Source organism: Lissotriton vulgaris, chromosome 11 (genome assembly GCF_964263255.1).
Source record: "Lissotriton vulgaris chromosome 11, aLisVul1.2, whole genome shotgun sequence".
NCBI lineage: Eukaryota > Metazoa > Chordata > Amphibia > Caudata > Salamandridae > Lissotriton > Lissotriton vulgaris.
In genome coordinates, this window is record NC_141699.1 from 105429427 (window position 1) to 105452000 (window position 22574).

Sequence of the window (22574 nt, forward strand, 5' to 3'; positions counted from 1 at the left end):
CAGGACGGGCGGGCCAGTTGAGTTGCAGCAGTGGGGGGCTGCCTGATTGTGCACTACTTTATAGTGTGCATGTCCTTTTGGCGGCTGTCTTGCGATGAAGAACCTCACATGCACACTATAAACCCTTTCACCCAGCCGTCTTAGACAGCCGGGTGCGAGCATACACAAGCCTCCAGTGTCCTCAGGAGCGGTGACAGTGTCTGATCCCTCCAATCCTGGGACAGCTCTCATACAGCGCCAAGAGTGGTTAAGCCCAGCTGGACGCGACGTCAGAAGACGACGACCGGCGCGAGGAGGACGTGTCTCTGTAAAACATTGTAAATACCTTTTTATTCGTTTTGTGTATTTTATTGTATTCATGCACTTTTAAAAAAAATGCATTAAACCTTTTTCCAGAGGACTTTTCAGCCGCCACTGACAGTTTCATTCCTCAAGTCAGGCTTTAGTTTGGTCCCCTGTGTGAGCAGTGTCCCAAAGAAAGCTGATCTCTAAAGGATGAAAACATGAATGTAACAGGCGGGGATGGAAGGAACAGTCGCAGGATTGATTTCCCACAGGATGTCGCCTCATTCATGAGTAGGTACCATCACTGTGATCCCATTCCTGAGCTCTCCTTTTCATGCCATTTCAACTCCTGCTCCCCTCAGCGACACAGGATGCAGCATTAGCTCACACAGAGTGAGTGACTACATTTCTTAACAGTTACACCATGGGAATGGCTGCATCTAGGCACGAAATAATTCTGGAGGCATTGACAGACATGGGCATATAGGGAAAGAAATGCGAGTTAGGGTGCTTCGATAACACTGTGGCTGAGATTACGTAGGTAATAAGGCAACTGGGGACAAATACTGGAAAACACCAGAACTTCAATCCATAAGCACTAGCCCTTTTAGCCTATCACAACCAACCCCAGGAATTCTTCTTAATGCATTTGATTGGTTAAAAGTTGATTTAACTTAACAGTACTTCCACAGCTAGACAGATTAAAGTTATTAACATGGGTGCACCACTGTTCCTGTAAAACCTTGACAACACTGGGAAATTAACAGCGAAACCTTAATTAGAAGGATGCATGCTTCGCTGCCTTGGCTTGAATATTTGGAAATGGGGAGCCCAGGAAAGAAAGGCTTGGCATACATGAAGAGGATCTGTTCTAAAAGACTATCTGGAGTCTTAAACCAGGGACTTTAACTGGCAAGTGAGATCGCAGGACATCATCCGACCCACAGTATCCAACGATTATCTCCTGACTTTTGCAGGAACCACTGAGAATGAATGTGATGTTATGTAAGCTCTTAGGGACCCTACTGATTCTGAGTGGGCGTCACTTCAGAGGATGTGGCAGAAGTGAATGTTCTAACATGGAGATAGTAATGTCTGCCCCGAGGCAGCACAGATGTGTTCTACCAGCGCAAGCAAATCGCTGCTAAAGGATCCTCGTGCTCTGAAAGACTGCCACTCAAGTAGTGCAATGTCCTATCACCCGCAGACGTGGGCCCGGGACATAGAACATAAAGTGTGTAATCTGCGTGCATGGATGAGCAGCCTGGATACTCAGGGCTATGAGCCTATGGCACATGGAAGCATACAGACAGTGAGAGGAGTTTGGGAGCTCGCGCGGAGTGTAAAGCCATGGGGCGTACAGAGACACCGAAAGGGGTTGTGGCACATGGGGAGACAGTGACATTAGACTGGTGTGCGAGGACACTGCCCCACGTCGGAAGACAGCACCAGAAGCTTGTTCCACATATGCAGCCAGCGCAAGGAACCTGGAGTACACAAGCAGGCAGAGAGGAACATGGGGTGCATGAGCAGACAGTACAAGAAGATTGAGACATATAAGTAGACAGTGTGAGATGCATCAGCAGACAGTCGGAGGACTGGGGATGCAGGACCAGACAGCGTGAGAAGTTTGACATGTATGAGCAGAGAGCACTATGAGTTTGGAACACATGAGCAGATGGTGCAAGAAGCTTGCAATCCACCAGCAGACGGTGCAAGAAGCTTATGATTCATTTGCAGATGTGCAAGAAGCTTGCAATACACGAGCAGACAGTGTTAGGAGCTTGAGACGCATGAGCAGACAGTGCGAGAAGCTTGAGACGCACGAGCAGACAGTGCGAGAAGCTTGAGACGCACGAGCAGACAGTGCGAGAAGCTTGGGACGTATGAGAAGATAGTGAGATGCTTTAGACCTAAGGAAAGCGTAAGGTGCTGGCAGATCAAGCCAGTGCACTTGGGTCACGTTTCAGTCGCCAAAGACCAAGCTCCATCTTACAATGTACACTACAGGGAAAGCATGCTCTTCGTTTTCATAACTAGTCCCTTTTCTGCTACACAGAGCAGGACCACTACTAGTTACCTGTGATATTACAAAAAAATAGACAAATCAATGCATCTGCAGAACATTCCAAGCTGATATTCTGGGGCTAAGAATACACATTTATAACAGGTTTATAACTTGTATTTCTGGAAAAATACAGCCAATCTTTATACCTAACTAAATCACATGAAATGCAGCTTAAATGAGGGCTCGCTAATCTGGACCCTTTGTGTTTGAGAAACTTTATAGTGACGACCATTCACTCCCCAATGTTAACTCCAGTCAGACCAACAGTAAAGCTGGACCGGGAGATAAACACTGACCGCTGGGCATGAATCGCCTCCTAGTTTAAAGCTATAGTAACCGAATTAAACATACAGGCCAGTAATGCTGAAGGAAAGAGAATTAAGTATGATGTGCTGCACGTTTGCTGCACACAGGAGCATGCAGCTCCCATGAAGAGCTCCTTCTTTGCACGAGTGGTGCCTGTTCATCACAATCTGCACCCCCACAGATCCTCCTCTGCTGTGTATGAGCGCACTCTACCATTTTACCAAACGTCAGTATGAAGGCGCTCCTGGGCATCTAAATTCAACAGGGGTCCGTCCCCTACTATTGAAATCCCACAACATGACGCTCCGGATCAGGAGAGTTATCAGACTACAAGGTCCGTACGAGGATTGCGGCTCAGCAAATGCACTCTTTCACTGAGTCAAAGCCATGCCTTAACACTACCAGGTCGTACTCCAGCCGCACAGATGCGGAGTCCACCCTGCTGGCGGCTCCGAGCAGCCTCTCGATGTCCACAGAGGTCGGCAGGGCCTCTGCAGCTATCAACAGGGCTGCTCTGCTAGAGGGCTTGGAAGCAGCCATGGTCTCAGACGAGAAGGTGTCCATTAGCTGGCTCAGCCGAAAGGTTTACCTATTTGTTGCAAGTGCAATATAAACAAGGCTTTAGGTGGAATGGAAAAACTGGGGGGGGGGTCTCTCTAAAGGGGCGTGTTCAATGTAATTAAGGGAGTGGCTTAAAAACACTTACGCTAAAAATCTGTTCTTAGCATAGTGTGCCGTCCAACTTGTATTTTGCTGTTTCTGTCATTATATATGTCACAACAAGTAACATCATACCTACAACAAGTCAAGACTATTGCCTTTGTCAATGGTTGTTAGTTGCATAAGATAAATAAGCAGCAACTATGGCTTTTTGTATATAATATTGAAAAACCTTCCACATAAAGCCCTGATGACACCACGACAATGTTGCTTCTCCTGAGTTTTCAAAAAGAGAAGGGAAATCCAGAGAGAAAATGACTCTTTAAAATGATTTCCCTTCCCCCACAACGCTCACCTAGCATGACGGCATGCCATAACTTCTCCACTAGTGAGAAGTGAGCAGTGTGAAGTGTGAGCACGCATACATAGATGTGGCTGCTGTCACAGTGGAGGAAAAAAACGGACCGCCTGTGCCAGGGCACAAAACAGAGCCCGATAGAGACCCCTTTTGAGGCCTCCCTAAATAACTGTGGGAGCTCAGACCGGGTGAGACCCGGCCCACTTAAAGCCCTGAATATAAAAATGGTCTCCGTCTTTGGACACACTCTGCCCCCTTTCTCGGACTCTACCACGTGCATCCAGGGCAACCTCCGGGGACACTTCTAGGAACGTGGTTTTGTCCTCGCTTGTCGAGCTCGCTGCAGCAGAGTTTCCAAGGGACCCTCTGAAACTGGGATTCACAGGCCATTTATTTGTATTACTAAACGCACTTCGACCGGCACGCGAGTAACTTTTCTTTAAGAGACCTTACCTACCTTTTCGACATTCGCTGGCACTTCCATGCACGCGCTCTGTGCACTTCAAATAAATGGCTTTAATCCCAGGCAGCCACTATTAGGAACAACCAACTGCCATCAGTCCCAGGAGATCCTGGTCTTTCTTTAGAAAGAAACAGAAGCCCTCTTTTTCTTGCGAAGTTACCCAACAGTCTTCATCAGTGTGCGCTCCAGCGCCGAGAAGCCCCTGGGCGTGGAGAGCGAAGAGTTAGCACAGCTCCTGGTGATTCAGCGCGGGCACAGCGGCCTTAGACAGAGTGCTCTGTAGCAGGCAGCGCGGCGGCTGGTCCAGGAGGCAGACTTGCTCTGACGGGTCCTATCTCTGTCCACAAGGGGGCAGTGCGCTCCCATTCTTCTACGCCGGTCGCCTTGAGGAGACGAGGAGACGGGGTGGCGGGCGGAGGAGGGCACGCGGTCTACCACCCTCGTCTCGAGTCGAGTCGCTCTGCCAGCAGTTCAAGTCTAGGGTTTCACCACATATACATTATTTTGTTCGAGAAACATTTACTGATTAAATGTAATGTGCACACAGACAGGCTTGAATAAAGATGAGAACACGATGCGCGTGCGTCCCAGCATCATCTGGTCGTTGTGATTTTGCGCAAACCAGAGCGATCCGTGAGGCACCCTGCGACAGCCGAGGACCACCCTAGCGGCCAGAGCGCCTCACGTGCGGGAGGGAGGGGTCGGGGCATGGCTGACAGTATTCACCATCAGCTGTCACGTGAAGCGAGTGATAGGTAACTGGATGGGGAAGGGGAAGGTGTTCTGTCCGGAACAGGGGTCCAACAATCAATCAAACATTTATAAAGCGCTGCAAATCACCCATGAGGGTCTCGAGGCGCTGGGGAAGACGGTTGATACGTGGTGGTTTGATCATTCAAATATCTAAGTCTTTCGTTAGTTGCTGAATTGCTGGAGCGACGGTGCAGTCCTGAGCTGAAGGGGGGGGCTGGGTGGGGGGGTTGTTCCATGCCTTGGATGCAGGTGAAAGAAAAAGCGTCCTCCGCTGTTGATTCTGCGGTCGGTCCGTGGGGTGTCTGCAAGGGCAGCAGAGCGCAGGTGTCTGGTCGGTTGTTGTTGTATGCTGGTCCTTCGCTGTGCAAGGCCTTATAAGCGTGGGTCAGCATCTTGAACTGGCATCTCTTCTGAATCGGGAGCTAGTTTAGTGTCTTGAGATGGGGTGTGTTGGGGGTCCTTCTGGGGAGGTTGATACGAGTCTTGCCGCTGAGTTTTGTATTGTCTGGAGTCTCTTCAGGAGGCATGCAGTGATTCCTACGTAGTGTGTGTTTCCGTAGTCCAGCCTGCTGGTGACGAGGGCCTGCGTGACGGTCCTTCAGGGGTTGACTGGAGGCCACATGAAGACCTTGCAGAGCATACGAAGGGTGTGGAAGCAGGCAGATGAGGCCGCCGTGACTTGTTTCTTCATGAATAGCTTACTATCCAGGATGATGCAGAGGTTACAGGCATGGTCTGTTGGGGCGGGGTGTGGGCCGAGTTCCGCGGGTCACAATGCATAGTTCTATAGCGAGGTGTAGTTACCAAAGATGAGACGTCCGTCTTGAGTTTGAGACAGTTGTCCTCCATCCAGTGTGCGGCCTTCATCATGCATCTATGGATGTTGGCTTTGGTAGTGGAGGGGTCTTCGGACAATGAAAGGATGAACTGGGTATTGTCGGCATGAGGAGAGGATGTTGAGTCCGTGCGATCTGATGGTGTCAGTGGGAGGGAGGGGGGTGGATCATGTAGGTGTTGAAGAAGGCCGATCCATGGGAGACTCTGCAGATAATCTTCTTGTGCTCAGAGGTGAATGGTGGGGCACGGATCCTTTGGGTTCTACCAGTGAGGTATGAGGTGATCGCTCAATTTGAGGGTGTCTCCCTAGATCCCAATGTGGTGGAGTCTGTTGATCAGGATGTGACGGGGGATAGTGTAAAACACGGCAGACAGGTCCAGGGGCTGCCATTTCTCTGTGGTCCAGGAGGGCTCTGAGGTCATTGATGGCTGCGAACAGGACTGTCTCGATACTCTAGTGAACTCAAAATCCAGACTGGGAGGGGTCCAGGAGGTTATGGTCTTTTTGGTGTTGGGTGAGCTGCTGGCTGATCGCTTTCTCTAGGACTTTTGCTGGAGAGGGGAGCAGAGAGATGGGCCAGTAGTTCTTTGGTTCAGCTGGGTCGGCAGAAGGATTTTTCAGAGGGGACCTCACTTGCATGTGTTTCCAGTCCTCAGTGAAGGAGGCCGTGGTGATAGAGGTGTTCACAACTTTCCTGAGCTTGTCGCCGATGGTCTTGTTTCCGAGGTTGAAAATGTGTTAAAAGCAGGGATCCATGGGTGTTCCAGAGAGCTTGGTGTTCATGCTGGAGATAGTGTTTGTCATGGTGAGGACGGCACAGTGGGTGAGCAGGTGTTCAGGGGTTTGTTTGTGTGAGCTAGATAATGCTGTCTGCTACAGAGAGTTGGCAATCAAAGTTTTCACAGATGGCCGAGATCTTGTCATGGAAGAGGTCCGTGAGGTTGTTGCACAGTTCCTGGGAGGGTGTAATGTTGTTCTCAGTGGCTGCGGGATTGGTGAACTCCTTCACTATGGCAAGAGTTCCTTGCTGTGGTTTGCGCTGGTTTTAATGTGGTCAGCTAGGCCATTCCTCGTTTCTTTCAGGAGGCGGTGGTACTGGTTGAGAGCGGTCATGGAGACAATGCGATTTACTGTCTTTTGCTGATGCACCACTTCCTTTTTAGTTGCCAGCAGCTGCAATTGGTTGAGTGCAGTTCCTTGGTGAACAAGCTGGCTCTTTTGATTGGTCCTTTGACAATGGCTGCCTTGACGGGGGCGAAGGTGTCAGCGCTTTCTGTGATCCACTGGGAGAAATTATTTTCTGCTTGTTCTGTGTGGAGTCTGGGAAGTGGGAGCAGAGAGCGTTGTTCCACTGGTCTTTTGGTACCATTTTCCAGTCTCTGCGTGTGGATCTAGGGGGCATGGTGCCAGTTTAGGTGGGTTCTTAGATGGCGAAGTGAAAGCTGTAGTGTTCAGAAAAGGTGAGTTGTGTGGCATGGTTGTACCGGACTGGAGGTGAAGATGAGGTTGAGTGTGTGTCCTGCAATGTGGAACGGGTCGGTGACAAGCTGCTTGAGGCCAATGTTGCTCATGCTCTGCAGGAGGTCTGGGGTGTTGGCGTTGCTGGGGTAATCGAGGTGATAGTTTAGGTCCCTAGGAAGATATAGTCTTCAAAGTCGATTGAGAGGGGGGCGATGAAGTCTGGGATGGTGTTGCAGAAGCTAGGGCAAGGTCCTGGTCGTCTATAGGCAAGGGTGCTTCGGATGGTGCTTTTTCCATCTGTGTGGGGTTGGAAGTTGAGGTGTTCCATTACCGGGGTCGGGTCGTCTTGGGAGGTTATGCAGCGGATGGTGTCCCTGTAGATGACGGTAATTCCACATCTGTGTTTGTTGGTTCGGTCTCGGTGTGTTATTCTGTAGCCTTTGGGGATGGCAATGACGAAGTCTGGAGTGCATATTGGGTCCAGCCAAGTTTCTGTGAGGAAGAGGACATTCATAGTGAGGGATGAGATTGTGTCCCAGATCTCAGTGGTGCGTTCCCCTAGTGATCGTGCACTCAGTAGGATGCACTGGAGTTGTGTAATGGTGGTCTTGGTCAATGTGGCGGATGCGGCCCTGTTTGCAGTGTCTCTAGCATCGTTGGTTGCTTTGGTGCTGAAGGTGAGGCGGCAGTGTCAGCAGGAGAACAGTCCTCTAGTGGTACGCAGGGATGTGTGGCAGCAGTGCTTCGTGGTACGCACGGAGTCCTGGGCTCGGCAGTCTGCGGCTGTGTAGCGTGGTAAGGTAGAAGGGCCTGGGGTCTTGGCACTGGGCGCAGTTGGCCTTGCCTTTAGCGGACACGCAGCAGCCTCCAAATGTAGTCGTGGGAGGGGATGGCAGGACCCTGCAGGAGCGGGAAAACTGTGGGTGGGGCTACAGCTGATTGGATGCCCAAAAATACTGAGAGTTGCAAAACAACCAAGATGGCATAAATAAAAACCCAGATAAGCTCAAAGTAAAACCCAATAAGGCCCAATTACAATTCAATTTCAATTTAACCAAAACGAATAGTTTCTTACCTGTCGGTGTAGTTTTGCAGCTTGAAGATCTTTCTGGATTCACTATACTGTGCATATTCCGCGGTCTTGTGGTTGGGTCCGGATTCGTAGTCTTTTCTTTTTTTTTTTTTTTTGTAGCCCTTGTGGGCGTCGGCGTCACACCTCCTTGGGTGCATTTCCGGTGACATCGGCATGCTTCCTGCGGAAGCTCCCACTCTTGGGCGCCATCTTCGGATTCTTTTTCCGTGTTTCTTTCTTTTCCGAAGTAATGGCAATGTTCTATTCAGGTGATAATTTCTTTACCACTTGTCCTTATATTCTCTTACTTCTTCTCCTCCTATTTTCCTTTTTTTTTGACCACCTCTTCTCTCTCCAGCCTCATCTTTCTGGCGGAGGTGGGTGGGTTCGCTAGTGAATCCAGAAAGATCTTCAAGCTGCAAAACTACACCGACAGGTAAGAAACTATTCGTTTTGCAGCGTGAATCTTTCTGGATTCACTATGCTGTGCATCGATTTCGTAGCGGTTTCTCATTTCCGTGGCGGCTGGGTGGAAGATGAGCTCTGGTTTCTGAATATATGCTGGAGCACCCTTTGCCCGACTTGTGCTTCCTTGTTCATCTGCACATCCACGCAATAGTGTTTCGTGAATGTGTGCACCGAAGCCCATGTTGCCGCCAGGCATACTTGTATGGGTGTATTGGCCAGGAAGGCTATTGTAGCCCCCTTTTTCCTAGTGGAGTGGGCGCGTGCCCCCTCTGCCAGTTCTTCTCCTGCCCTTTTGTGGCAGAGTTGGATTGTTTGCGCGATCCATCGTGCAATAGTGGTCTTTGTCACTGCCTTGCCCATGTAACTGTTGGCGAACGACACAAAGAACTGTTTCGTTTTCCTGTGCCCTTTTGTCCTTTCAATGTAATGCATGACCGCCCTTCTGGCGTCCAGGGTGTGCAGAGCTCGCTCTGCGTTAGTCGTTGGTTTTTGGAAAAAACTCGGTATCTGTATGGACTGGTTCATGTGGAACTTGGACACCACCTTCGGCATGAAGTGTGGGTCGGTCCTCATCACCACCCTGTCATTGTGTATTTGTAAGTAGGGCTCCTGTAGCGTTAGCGCTTGCAGCTCGCTCACTCTTCGTAAGGACGTTATTGCAACCAGGAAGGCAGTTTTCATAGTTAGAATCTTCAAGGAGGCCTTGTGAAGTGGCTCGAAGGGCTCCTTCATGAGTTCCGTCAAGACCACGTTTAAGTTCCATGCCGGTGGTGGTACCCGCTTGGGTGGTGCAATCCTTTTTGCTCCTTCCAGGAACCTCTTTACGACCTATGATGTGAAGAAGCTTCTGCCCATCTCCCCCCTTGTGTATGCCACTATAGCCGCCAGGTGAACTCTCAAGGAGGACGAGCTGAGGTTTTTCTCCAGTAGGTGTGTCAGGTACTTCAGTACAGTGGAGTCCTTTTTCATTTTATTGTGGAGTCTTTCCCTCCTGCACCACATCGTGAATCTTTTCCACTTTGCGACATAGCACTTCCGTGTGCTGGGCCTTCGTGCCTCCCGAAGGACCCTGAGGGTGCTCTCGGGCAGTCTCAAATGTGCGAACTCTATGTCTTCAGGAGCCATGCTACTAGGCTCATGCTCTCTGGTTCTGGGTGCAGCACCTCTCCGTTCTGCATGGAGAGTAGGTCTTTTCTTCTGGCGAATCTGTGGGGTGCACACTGCGCCATCTCCATGATCTGCGCGTACCAAGTCTGCCTCGCCCACTGTGGCGCGACCAGTATCAGGGTCATGGTGCTCGCTCTGCACTTGCTCAGTACTCTGTGTATCAGTGGTATCGGGGGAAAAGCGTACGCAAATTTCCCGGACCAATCTATCCATAGGGCATTCCCAAGGGACCCTTCTTCGTGTTGTCTGGATGCGAAGTTTCGGCATTTCGCATTCTGGCGTGTTGCAAACAGGTCCACAGATGGTGTTCCCCACCTGTTGAACAGCCTCCTTGTCTCCTGAGCATTGAGCTCCCATTCGTGGGATGCCGAGGTCTGTCTGCTCAGCCAGTCTGCCTGAATGTTCTCCTTCCCTGGTAGGTGTATGGCTAGCAGGTCTATCTGGAGAGGGATGGCCACCTCCATATCTCCTGCACCAGCGTCGAAAGCGTTGTTGACTGTGTTCCACCCTGCTTGTTGATGTAGAACATCGCCGTGGTGTTGTCTGTCTGTAGCAACACCCTCTGCCTGTACAGTCTTGCCTGGAAGGCTTTCAGTGCAAGGAAGATCGTCTTCAATTCGAGGTAATTGATGTGCCTTGTCGCATCTGCTGGCGTCCAAAGACCCCTCACTTTGAGCTCTTCCATGTGAGCGCCCCATCCCTTCAGGGATGCGTCCGTGGTGATGGTCACTGTTGGAGTTGGGAGTGTTAGAGGTTGTCCCCTTGTTAAGTTCTCCAAGGTCCACCATGCCATCTCCTTCTGCACTGCGTGTGTCACCACCACAAGATCCTCCCAACTGCCCGAAGCCTGTGACCATTGTTCCTGGAGCCATTCTTGCATGGGTCTCATGTGGAGCCGCACATTCGGCACTAGGTGGATGCACGATGCCATCATCCCCATGATCTTGCTCGCAGTCCTCACTGTCCGAGCTTGTCCCTTCCGGTAGAGGCGAGTTTCCTTGACCAGCGCCCTCGCTCTCTTCTCGCTGGGAAACACTTTGCCCTGTAAGGTGTTGATCTCTGCCCCCAGGAAGATCTTTACTTGCTCTGGCTCCATCGATGATTTCTTCCAATGGACGGAGAACCCCAGGTTTATGAGCGTGCTCGTCACTGCATGTGCATGCTGCTTGCACTTCTGGTATGAGTTTGCTTTCACCAGCCAGTCGTCCAGGTAAGGGTATACGTGTATCCCCTGCCTTCGTAGGTGCGCTGCGACTGCCGCGAGGCACTTCGTGAATACCCTTGGTGCTGATTTCAGTCCGAAGGCCAGCGTTGTGAACTGGTAGTGGCCTCCTCCGATTGCAAACCTGAGCATATGCTTGTGCTTCTCGTTCATCGGTATGTGCAGGTAGGCGTCCTTGAGGTCTATCGTGACCATGAAGTCTCCGACCTGCAATTGCGGCAGCACCTCCTGCAGGGAGGTCATTTTGAACTTTTGTGTCCTTATGAATTTGTTGAGGAACCTTAGGTCTAGGATGGGTCTCATCTTGTCGTCGACCTTTGGTACTAGGAAGTACGTTGAGTATATTCCCTTGTTCCTTTCCCTGAAGGGAACTCTTTCTATGGCCTGTTTTTGTAGAAGTTCTTGCACTTCTTCCTGAAGCCTCGCCAGCTGTTCTCTTGCTGGTGGCTTCCCCCTTGGCTTTCTGTTTGTTGGCTTTCTTTCCAACTCCAAGCAGTATCCGAATTGGATGATGTTTAGGATCCATTTGTCTGATGTTATTTCTCTCCATTTTTGGAGATAGAACTTTAACCTTCCTCCCACTGGTGTCATGTGGTCGTAGGCCTCTAGATTGTCCTGACCCCTTCGTACGTGGTGCCCCCTTGGGATCTTTCCTGTGGTCGGGCACCCGGAGGTGTCTGAAGTCACTTTGAGGTGGGCTGCTGCCCCCCTCTTCTATTCTGGCCACGGCCATTTCTCCCTCGAAAGGACTGACCTCTTGGCTGGTATTGCCAGGACTGCTTCTGGTGACCTTGCTGAGCCTGCGGGTCTGCCTGGTGCGTCTGCTGGAAGGCCTGGTGCGATGTACCTGGCTGGTTTCCACCTCTCCCGCCGGGCCTCCGTGCCCGGGTGCCTCTTCTGTTGCCTCTGAACTGCAATGCCCCCATGGATCTTGCCGTCTCGTTATCTTTTTTGAATTGGCATAGTTTGTCGTCAACCGTTGCTCCGAAAAGTGTTTCGCCGTTGAACGGTGTGTTCAGGATACTGTGTTGCACCTCGGGTTTGAACCCTGAGATCCTGAGCCAGGCGTGTCTCCTTTCCGTGACACCCATCATCATGAGCCTGCTGGCGGTGTCTGCTCCGTCCAGGGCCGTCTTAAGGCAAGAATTTGCCGCGTTCTTCCCTTCTTCGATCAATTTTTCGGCCTTCTGCCTGGCATCCTGGGGTAGGTCCTTCACCAACTGCCCCAGCCCCTCCATGATCTGGTACATGTGCCTGTTTAACAGGGCGTTGGAGTTAGCCATGCGCCAGTGGGTCGCGGCATTTCGCTCGATCCTTCTCCCCACCAGATCCATCCTCTTGCTCTCCTTATCCGGTGGTGGGCCCGAGGTAGTGGATACGCTCGCCCTCTTCCTAGCTGTCGAAGTGATAATGGAGTCAGCGGAGACCTCGCCTCGAATGTAGGCCGGGTCCTTCGAGGAGTGTTTGTATTTTTTCTCTGTTCTGGGAGTTACCGCCTTGCATGTTGCGGGCTCTTTGAACGCTTCCTTTCCCTGAGCCAAGACGCTCTCGAGCATTGGGAGGAACTGGCTTCTTGTCTGTGTTGGGAGCAATGTCTCTAGCAGGAAGTCTGCTTTCTGCTTTTCTTCGTCGAGCTTCAACTTGAATGCAGTTGCGGCTGATTGTATCGCCGAGTTGTACGCCCCGATGTCGTCCGGCGGCGAGGGTCTCGAGGGGTACGAGTCGACCGCCTCTTCCGGGCTCTCGGTGTCGACGTCTAGGTAATCCTCCTCGCGTGGGTCAGAGGTGACCGACTCGGCGTCCACCCTACTGCCCTCATCGTCCTCGTAGCTGTAATCCTCGTAGGGATTTTCTTCAGCTTCCCGCTCGTCGACCATCTCGTCGCTCGGCACATGGTCGTCGACCTGTTCCTCTTCCTCCTCGACCAGATCTAGCACGGTGTGCTTGGTCTTGAGTGGAATCGTGAAGGCACTCATCTCGGCGGCGACCTCCTTTCTCCGCTGCAAGAGGCTTGCCATCTCGGCTTCTAGCCGACGTCTTTTCCTTTCCACCTCGGCCGCGTGTTCGGCTTCGGAACGTTCGGCCCCTCTCTTCGTCGCCTGGTTCGGCGGCGAGATTTTCGGCGTCGACGGCTTGGACGTCGAACTGGCTTTCGGGTCCTTGGACGGTGCCGAGGCTTTAGGGTCTTTCTTCCTCGACGTCGATCGGTCCCTTTCGGCGACGATCTTCGACGCTTTCTGCTGGTCAACAGCTTTCGGCGCCAGGGACTCCTTCTCCGAGGATCCGCTGGGCCTGCTTGTGGTCGCGGACGGCAGATGTCGCTGCGTCGGCGCCTTCGGGCTCTTGGCCTCGTACTTTCGAGACTCAGAGTCTCTCGTGCTCTTGTGGGACGTCGAGTCTCCTACCTTATCAGGTGTCTTCTTGTAATCGGTCTCTACGACCGTGTAGCTGTCGTCTTCGGCGGCAGCGTTGTCCTCCTCCTCTGAGGAAATCCCCAGCTCGTACAGCGATGGCGTCGGGGATTTTCCGCCAAGGGCGGCGTGTGCTACCCTCTGTCTCTTCCTCACACGAAGGGTCTTCTGGGCGAAGACGGCGCAGGCGTTGCAGTCCTCGCTTTTGTGTTCTACCGGTAGGCAAAGGTTGCAAACCGGGTGCTGGTCTTTCTGCGCGTATTTGTGTCTGCAGTTCGGGCAGAACTTGAACGGTGTGTTGTCCATCCTCGTGCGTTCAGGCCTCCCTGACCGCGTGGACGTCGACGATCGTCGAAGTTCTCGAGGTTTTCACCTTCTTTCCTCTTCGTCAATGTTCTGTGAAGTCTTCTCTAGCCTTCTTCTTCCAATATCTCCTCCAACTTCCACTCTTTTCAGTACTTTCTCCAAAAATGTCTGGAGCCCAACGGGAACGATCCAGACCCGACCGCGGAAAAAAGAATCTGAAGATGGCGCCCAAGAGTGGGAGCTTCCGCAGGAAGCATGCCGACGTCACCGGAAATGCACCCAAGGAGATGTGACGCCGACGCCCACAAGGGCTACAAAAAAAAAAACAAAGAAAAGACTACGAATCCGGACCCAACCACAAGACCGCCGAATATGCACAGCATAGTGAATCCAGAAAGATTCACGCTGCAAAACTACCCGGTGTTCTAGGCAAGCGGTCACCCTACAGCGGGATCAAACCTGCGGCCTTGAGGGCTATTAGCAGCCGTACCTTCAGGAGGAACTAGGCAACAGTGGGAGCGGGCCACAGGACCAAGAGGCCAGGGGCTACTCCATGAAGTGAGAGCGCCAACAAAGGCACTGGTTCTCTGGTACAGACAGTACAGCAGCCCCAGCCGTGGGGGGATGTCCACATACACAAGTGATGTACAGGGGGTGCACAGGAGGTCATCAGTGCTCACTGTCTCCTCTAAGCGAATGCATCCTTTCACTGCCTCAGGCCTGGTTCTAGAGGGGGCGTAGTGGGATGGCCAGGCCTGTCCTAGGGAGAATCTGTGGTCCCATCATAAAAGAAATAGCTTCTGTCCGTGTTATTTTTAATGTTTCGCGTGTACCTGCAGGCCCTGCTTTCTGCAACACTTGCATAATAACTAGCAGTCACTTTTTCGTGTGCATGTGACAGGATGATCATAATGGGGGTGTAGCTGGGTCTGTTACCATGGCTATGCTCCATGACCCACCACCCCATCCTGGGAGGGAGTTTTATTACATAACAAATAGGTCTCTGTTTGCCAAGGGGGCAGTAAAGAGCAGCTGCTGTTACACGTGGAGGCTGTGGTCTGGGCATTAAGTGAAGCAGGTCCACTCAGTGCTCAGATACAAGAGAAATTAAAAACTCAATTTAAGACAAGTCCCTGCTGGGCCCTATGTTCTTGTCCTTAACTTTACAAGTGACACTGATCGATTTCTCAACAAGGACTGCACAAACCCTTAAAGTATTCATTGAAAGCAATGTAGTACTTTACATTTCATGCTTTACTTCACCTTGCCTAAGCAAGCTATCTTTTTCTAGATGTTGGGTTTTTGTGGTTCTTTTCATGCGGCATGAGTCTTGCGTAGTGCATACAGTGAACCGAGTCACCTTCATGTGTCTGGGAGAGTTGAAGATGTGTATGGGTGTTTATGACAAGGCACAATTGAGTGCTCTGGAGTTGAGGCTGAAGTCTGTGCCAGTTTCTCACAGTGCTTATTACAGGACCATAAAAGTGTTTAGACTTCATGCCCATATGCCACACCCCATTTGGTGGGCCCTAGTACAGAGAGGAGCTAAAGGGCCGCAACCACAGTGGTTAGGTAGTTTGCCTTCGATATCCTGGGGTCTGTCCTATTATGGCTCTGCAAACTGGGCCACGTGCACATGTCTGCACTCGGCTCCCAGGGTAGCGAGGGCGAGCAGTCAAAGGCTTCTTAGGGAGGTAATGTTGGAGGGAGGGGGATCAAGAGCTCAGAACAACTAACAAAACAGTTCTTTTTAAGCGTACTAAGTAAAAGTCTTAAGTTCATATAACACACTTCAGCAGGCTTCCTCAGTCTTTCATTCCACTTCCTTTTTAGACACCCTCATTGCCTGTGTTCTTATCGCTGCTGTGTGAGCAGTGCAGAGCAGTGGTCTTACTCTGGGGGGCTCTCAAACTCTAGGGGACTAAGGCGACCACACTCGGAACCTAAAGGCTGGAAGATGTCAACTTGGCAACTCACATTGTGGCACTCGTCTTCAGCAATAGCAGCCTCCCTAGGCAGGGTAGAGATGAGGGCACAGGGATGGCAGTTCCAGTCTCCAGGCCGATAGAAAACACTTGTCTTTGGCAGTTTCAGCCACCAGGTGAATCAGAGCTCAAACTCGGCCATTGAAAGTATTCAGACTTTGACATCTGCAGCGGCAGCACCAGTCCCAGGGCAGGCTGCCAGGTACATACAATGCTTGCTACCTCTTAGAATTGATTTCTGACTGTTCAGGGAGAACGGGGACTGCTCTACACACTGGTTTCTTCTTGCTTTGTTCCCTCATAGTCCATTGTTTCCTTGTTTGTTTCCCACATTGAACATGCCAAGCTTTTTCTCCTGGATGGTCTCTGCGCCTGATGGGCCAGGCCCACTCCTTCCCTTTCAGCAGGCATGCTTGTAGGACCTAGCGAGAGCCTCAGCTCCTCCAAGGGAAAGTGGAGACTTTAGGTGATGTCTCCTCAGCTACTGGCAGTCAGGCAGATCACAATCCTGCTAACAGAGCAATCCTTCAAGGGTTCTGCCAAGCCTCCCCTTCCTTGATCATAAATAACTTCAAAATAGAACAACGAGGTGTGGTTTAAATCTCACTTTTACACACATTTCAAGATAGAGGATGCTGATCCACTGGCTAAGGTTTCAGAATTGGTTTGGGTTGATTCTCTTTCAAATGTCACTTTCTGGCTTCTCCTCAGACACAACCTCTGTGCAACGTGATGGCTCTCACAAAAGGTAATAATGATGCTGGTTCCAAGCAGGAATATCCAAAACAAGGGCACAATGACGCGTCAGATCTCTGCACTTGGCTGACAGCAGCCTTCCAGCAGCAGTAATCAAGAACAGGCTCTGCCTACAAGGTTCCGACCATGCCTTGAACAACTGGCACCGAAATTCCACTCCTCACCTTCATCATCTACCAAATGGCAGTGCTCAGGAAGAACTTATCAGCAGTCCTTTGCTAACGTGACTCACGCCAGATCAGCAAACACCGGCCACGATCAATCAATTCATTAGCGACAAGCTGCGGGGTCAGAGGCCGGGCCGAGCCGTGAGCGGCTGCGTGAGGGGGGAGAGTGACTGAGAGGGGGAGAGTGACTGTGAGAGGGGAAGAGGGACTGTGAGATGGGAAGAGGGACTGTGAGAGAGAGCCTAGGAGAGAGAGAGTGCCCACGAGAGGGAAAGAGTGACTGTGAGACAGAGCCTGGAAAGAGAGTGCCTGCGAGAGGGGAAGAGTGACTGTGCGAGTGGGCCTGTGAGAGGGAAAGAGTGATTGCGAGAGGCAAAGCGACTGTGAGAGGGAGTGACAGAGTGGGTCTGTCTGAAAGAGAGGGACAGTGATGGGGAGAGTGACAGAGGCAGGGTGACTGTGACAGGGAGATAGTCTAGTGACAGTACAGGATGTCCATGTGTAAGGGGAATAGCGTACAGCGAGGGTGCAGTTACAGTACAGGCTGTGACTGGAGCTAGAGCACAGGATCACTGCATCCCTGTTTTGAGTTACTGCACGGAATCCTAACCTCCACTTCAGTGAAAATAAATTATAATATATATATATATATATATATATATATATATATATATATATATATATATATATATATATATATATATATATATATATATATATATATATATATATATATATATATTCTTTCAAGTGCGAGGTGAGCTGCAGCACACATGCAGGTTGAGGTTGCTCAGCTCAACACAACTGGCTGATTGAAGTGTTTGTTTATGTTTTGCATTGTAACCTTAATGCTCATCCAAAGTAGAATTAGACACCCAAAGTTATAGAGAGTTTGCATTTAGCGGCTCCTGGAGGCCTGCCGCTTTCCTTTGGTGAATGTTTCTGCTGGCGGGAGCCCTGAGTCCTGCCTCAGCAGTGTCACTGTGGGTCAGGGGCTGAGGGTCAGAGCTCTTGGGTTTGGAGCAGTATGAATGTTTGTTAACTGAGATGCAAGTACAACACAGCTCTGGTGTAGAACCTCAAGAACATGGAGCAATGGCCCACTGGTGTTTAAAGTGCACCTCAATGTCCAATCACAGTGCAGAATGAGCGGGGAGGTGCTCACACCTGTGATGGGTTCACAATTCCTAATCAGATTCTGGCATGAAACACATTCGTAGGGCGTTGGTGACACGAGGACAAACATCATTCAAAGTTCTCCAGGGCTTCCTGGAGTGGTGGTGGGAGGAGAGAGGAGGCATACCACCCTGTCCCAATCTCACCCTAAAAAGGACTGCAGCAAGATTGGGAGGCGGTGGGAGCGGTGAATGGTTTAGCTTGCACTAACGGATTACTATGTAGAGGCACCTAATTGTGGGAGATTATGGTAACAGACGACCCCATGGTAATGGCTTTGCTCACCCGTAACAGACATTCCACGAATACAACACGGGATAGGGGATGTGTACTCATTTCATCGTTGGCCATACAACTTATTGTGGGAACTTCTTGTTTATGACGTTTTTTGTTATAAAATTTAAAACTTGACCTATATAGATACATACTTTCAATGCGAGTTCTGTGCATACGCTGTCATATAATGCCGCCGTACCCCCGGGATGTCGGCACATGGGCTGTGTAATCCAGACACTACTGAACGCAGGTAAAAGTGGCGCGGCCGGCCCTAGGGGTTGTAGGCCAGAAGCTGTGTATGGTTTGAAAGGCACAATAAAGGTCTTGGGGGGGGAAGAAAAAAAAGGACTGCAGAACTACTTCTAAAAAGAATCTCCTTCACTCTTATAGGGTCATGGAGTCAGAGTGAGGGATGAGAAATGTATGGGTTTCACTTAGGGGGAAAGGGAGGTGGCATCTCCCCTTGGGTACAGAACTGCCCAAAAACCATAGACTATCACCAAGGAAGCAGCATTCCCTAATGTGATCGCTCGCTGGGTGAAACTAAGGGACCCTTAGGAGCGGCAGCCGGGGCTCTGCAGGGGCAGATCTTTCAGAAATGGCACCCTGAGGTTCTGGGGTCAGAGCACTCATGTGGAGGTCTAACAAGCAACCAAGGAGGGAAGAAAATAGAAGATAAGCTAGCTGACACTCTTAGCAATCGCCCCTACTGTCCCTCACAACCACAAAGGGCATTGCATTTTTAATATGGCTACCACAATGGGAAAAAGGACCAGAAAATGTTTAGTCTCTCCTTGCCTATGTCACGCCATGAGTTCTAAGCACCCAACCAATCAAAGTACTTGTAAAGCGCGCTACTTACCCGTGAGGGTCTCAAGGTGCTGAGGGGAGGGGGGTGCTGCTACTGCTCGAAGAGCCAGGTCTTGAGGAGTCTTCTGAAGGAGAGTAGGTCAAGAACCTCTGATTTTCCGCCACTGCAATATAGCACACCCCGCCAACCTATCACCCAAGTGCGACACTCACCTCTCCTTTCTTCACGGTCATGGACTGCCTGCGAGGGGTGATCTCCTCATTGATGCTGGACAGAAAGTTCTGGGAGATGCGCAGGGCATCCTGGAGCAAGGGGTAGTCCGGGTGACTGCCTGGAGTGTGCTTCAGCAAATCCTGGATATCCAAAGAGAAGTAAACATAGAAAACAGATGAATGCACAGATTAGGAATACTGAAATACAGAATAATGCACAGAACATCTTTCAAGGATGCAGAATAAATACATGATTTCAAAGCTCATCATCCATAGACTGAGGCGCCGTACAATGACACCTTGACATCATGTCGTGGAGATGGAGCCTGAAAACCGTTCATGAGGAAATACAAGGAAAACATTCCCACAGATTGAAGATGATGGCAGTGAGGTACACCAGGGCCACAGATCACAGAGAGACAACTAGACAGGAGTGAGGGAGAACAAAGGGAACCCCCATGTTAAGAACTTTAGACAAGGAGGCCAAAACAATAGATAAACGTGAACGAACAGCTCATCACAGAGCCCAACTAAGAGGCTGAAGACAGCAGAGCGAGAGGCACAAGGAAGCCTCAATATCAGTCCTGAGAAGGAGGCTGAAGACAGCAGAGACAGAGGCATAAGGGAGCCTCAATATCAGTCCTGAGATTGAGGCTGAAGACAGTAGAGTTAGAGTCACAAGGGAGCCTGCATGCCATTCCTGAGATGGAGGCTGAAACAGAGTGGTGATGCAAGGTAGCCTGCATGTCATATTCGAGATGGAGGCCGAGGAAGTAAAGCCAGACACACAAGGGAGCCAGCATGTAATTCATAAGAATGAGGCTGAAGACTGTAGAGCCAGAGGCACAAGAGAGCTTGGGTGTCATTCCAGAGACACAAGAAAGCGTGGGTGCCATTCCTGAGAAGGAGGCTGAACTAAGTAAAGCCAGAGGCACAAGACAGCCTGGATATCATTCCTGAGATGGAGGCAGTAGACAGCAGTGCCAGAGACACAAATGAGCCTGCACGTCATTCCTGAGATGGAGGCTGAAGTCGGTGGTGTGCAGACAGAATATCGAGTTGGAAATGTTGAACTACAGAAATATCCTAAATATTGTGAGTCAGAAATATCGACAGCAAGAATATCGTGGTCAAGAATATCGATTGTAAGTTAAGAAATATAATGTAAAAAAATATAGAAGTAATTATTATCATTAACAAAAATATAGTTGTTTAAAATATTGATTTGTTTTAATGTTATGTAATTTAGTATATATTTTAAATGTATGTGATGTATTTTTTTTGTATAAGAATTACTTATGCTTTTTAATATATGTGTTACATTTTTAGTAGTCATCAATGTTATTTTAATACAATTTTGCGTTTTTTAGTTCCGTAGCCGGTTGTGGGTTTATGAAAAAATATGGTGGAAGTAATTTAATTTTAATAAATTAATGATTTTATTTATTTATTACTATTTATTTAATTGAGATGTTATAGTATTAATTGTGGGAAGTAATTTAATAATTATTATTGGGTTGTTAATTAATATTAATTGCTAATTAATTATGGTAATTGTGTAATTATTTTGGTGCAGGTTGTGGGGTTTATAGGGGTAACGGGTGGGAAGTAATTTATTTTTCATTAAAAAGTTGTTAATTAGTATAAACTAATTGAAAATTAAATATGGAAATTGTGTAATTAATATTAGGTGTGGGTTTTGGGGATTATAGGGGTAATTGGTGGTAATTTATTTTTGATTAATTAATAATTAGTTGTTAATTGATATTCATTTATTCAAAATTATTTATGAAAATTGTGTAATTAATTTTAGGTGCTGGTTGCGTGGTTTATAGGGGTAAAGGGTGGAAAGTAATTTATGTTTAATTAATAAATAATTAGTTAATATTAATTCATTAATTGTAAATTAATGATGGAAATTGTGTAATTAATTCTTAGTGAGGGTTGTGGTGTTTATAGGGGTAAAAGGCAGGAACTAATTCATGTTTAATTAATTCGTTCTTAATATCAATTATTGAAAATTAAATATGGAAATTGTGTAATTAATTTTAGGTGTGGGTTATGGGGTTCATAGGGGTAAAGGGTGGGAAGTAACTTATGTTCAATTCATTAATAATTAGTTGATCATTAATAATTGATATTTAATTAGGGTAATTGTTTATATTTTTTGTGTGTGGGTTTTACTGTTATAGGGGTAAATGATGGGGAGTAAATTAGTTTGACTAACTTTATAATTTGTTGTTAAATACTATTAATGTTTTTATTGAAAAGAAGTTTTAATTGTGTAATACTTTTTTTTACAGTTTAATTTTAGCTGTTGGTTGCGGGGTTATAGGGGTAAAGTGTGGGTAATTGATTAATTTTTATGAGTGAGTTTTAATTTGTATTTTTAATTAATAATATTTCTTTAATTGGTAATGAATGTTAATTATGTAAGTAAATTTGTTATTTTTTATTTAGATGTGGGTTGTGAATTGTGTGGCGTTATAGGGTAGAAAAAAATAAGTAAATGTATGTAGTAATTAATGTTTTTGTTTCTAAATAATTTCTAATTAATAATATTTATTTTATGAACATTATTTTTTATTTTAATATAATATTTGCACATATTTGTCATATGCATTTAACATATTTTTTAAATTTATAATATTAAATATATTTGTAATTTAATTTTTAAGATATTTATATATTTCTTTACTTATTTAGTTTTTTAAATATTTTTGTTGTTAATATTTTGTTTGTTTTTAATTTTTAACTGACTGGAGTGAGACTATTAATTGTTACCCCTCCACAATCCAACACTTTCCCTACTGTTGCACTCATTGGAGTGGGAATAGTAATGTTTACCCCTCCACTATCCAACACTTGCCCTACTGTTACACTTATTAGTGTGGGAATAGTAATTTTTACCTCTCCACTATCCAACACTTTCCCTATTGTTGCACTCACTGGAGTGGCAATAGTAATATTTATCCCTCCGCTATCCAACACATTCCCTACTGTTGCACTCACTGGAGTGGGAATAGTAATTTTTCCCCTCTGCTTTCCAACCCTTTCCCTGCTGTTTACTTATTGCAGAGGTAATAGTAATTTTTACCCCTCCGCTATCCAACACTTTCCCTACTGTTACACTTATTGGAGTGGGAATAGTTAATGTTATCCCTCCGCTATCCAACGCTTTCCCTATTGTTGCACTCACTGGAGTGGGAATAGTCATTTTTACCCCTCCGCGATCCAGCAATTCCCCTACTGTTGCACTCGCCTGAGTGGGAATAGTAATTTTTACAACTCTGCTGTCCAAAACTTTCTCTACTGTTGCACTCACTGGAGTGGGAATAGTAAATTTGACCCCA

At 48.4% G+C, this 22574-nt stretch overlaps 1 protein-coding gene across 1 annotated transcript in view; it reads right to left on the reverse strand.

Moving 5' to 3' along the window:
* BCR (BCR activator of RhoGEF and GTPase) overlaps window positions 1–22574 on the reverse strand; it is a 364718-nt gene that overhangs the window by 105075 nt on the left and 237069 nt on the right. The window contains exon 8 of the mRNA XM_086942801.1: window positions 19222–19362. Coding sequence (XP_086798927.1) covers window positions 19222–19362 — 141 coding nt within the window. The remainder of the gene's footprint in view (window positions 1–19221; window positions 19363–22574) is intronic.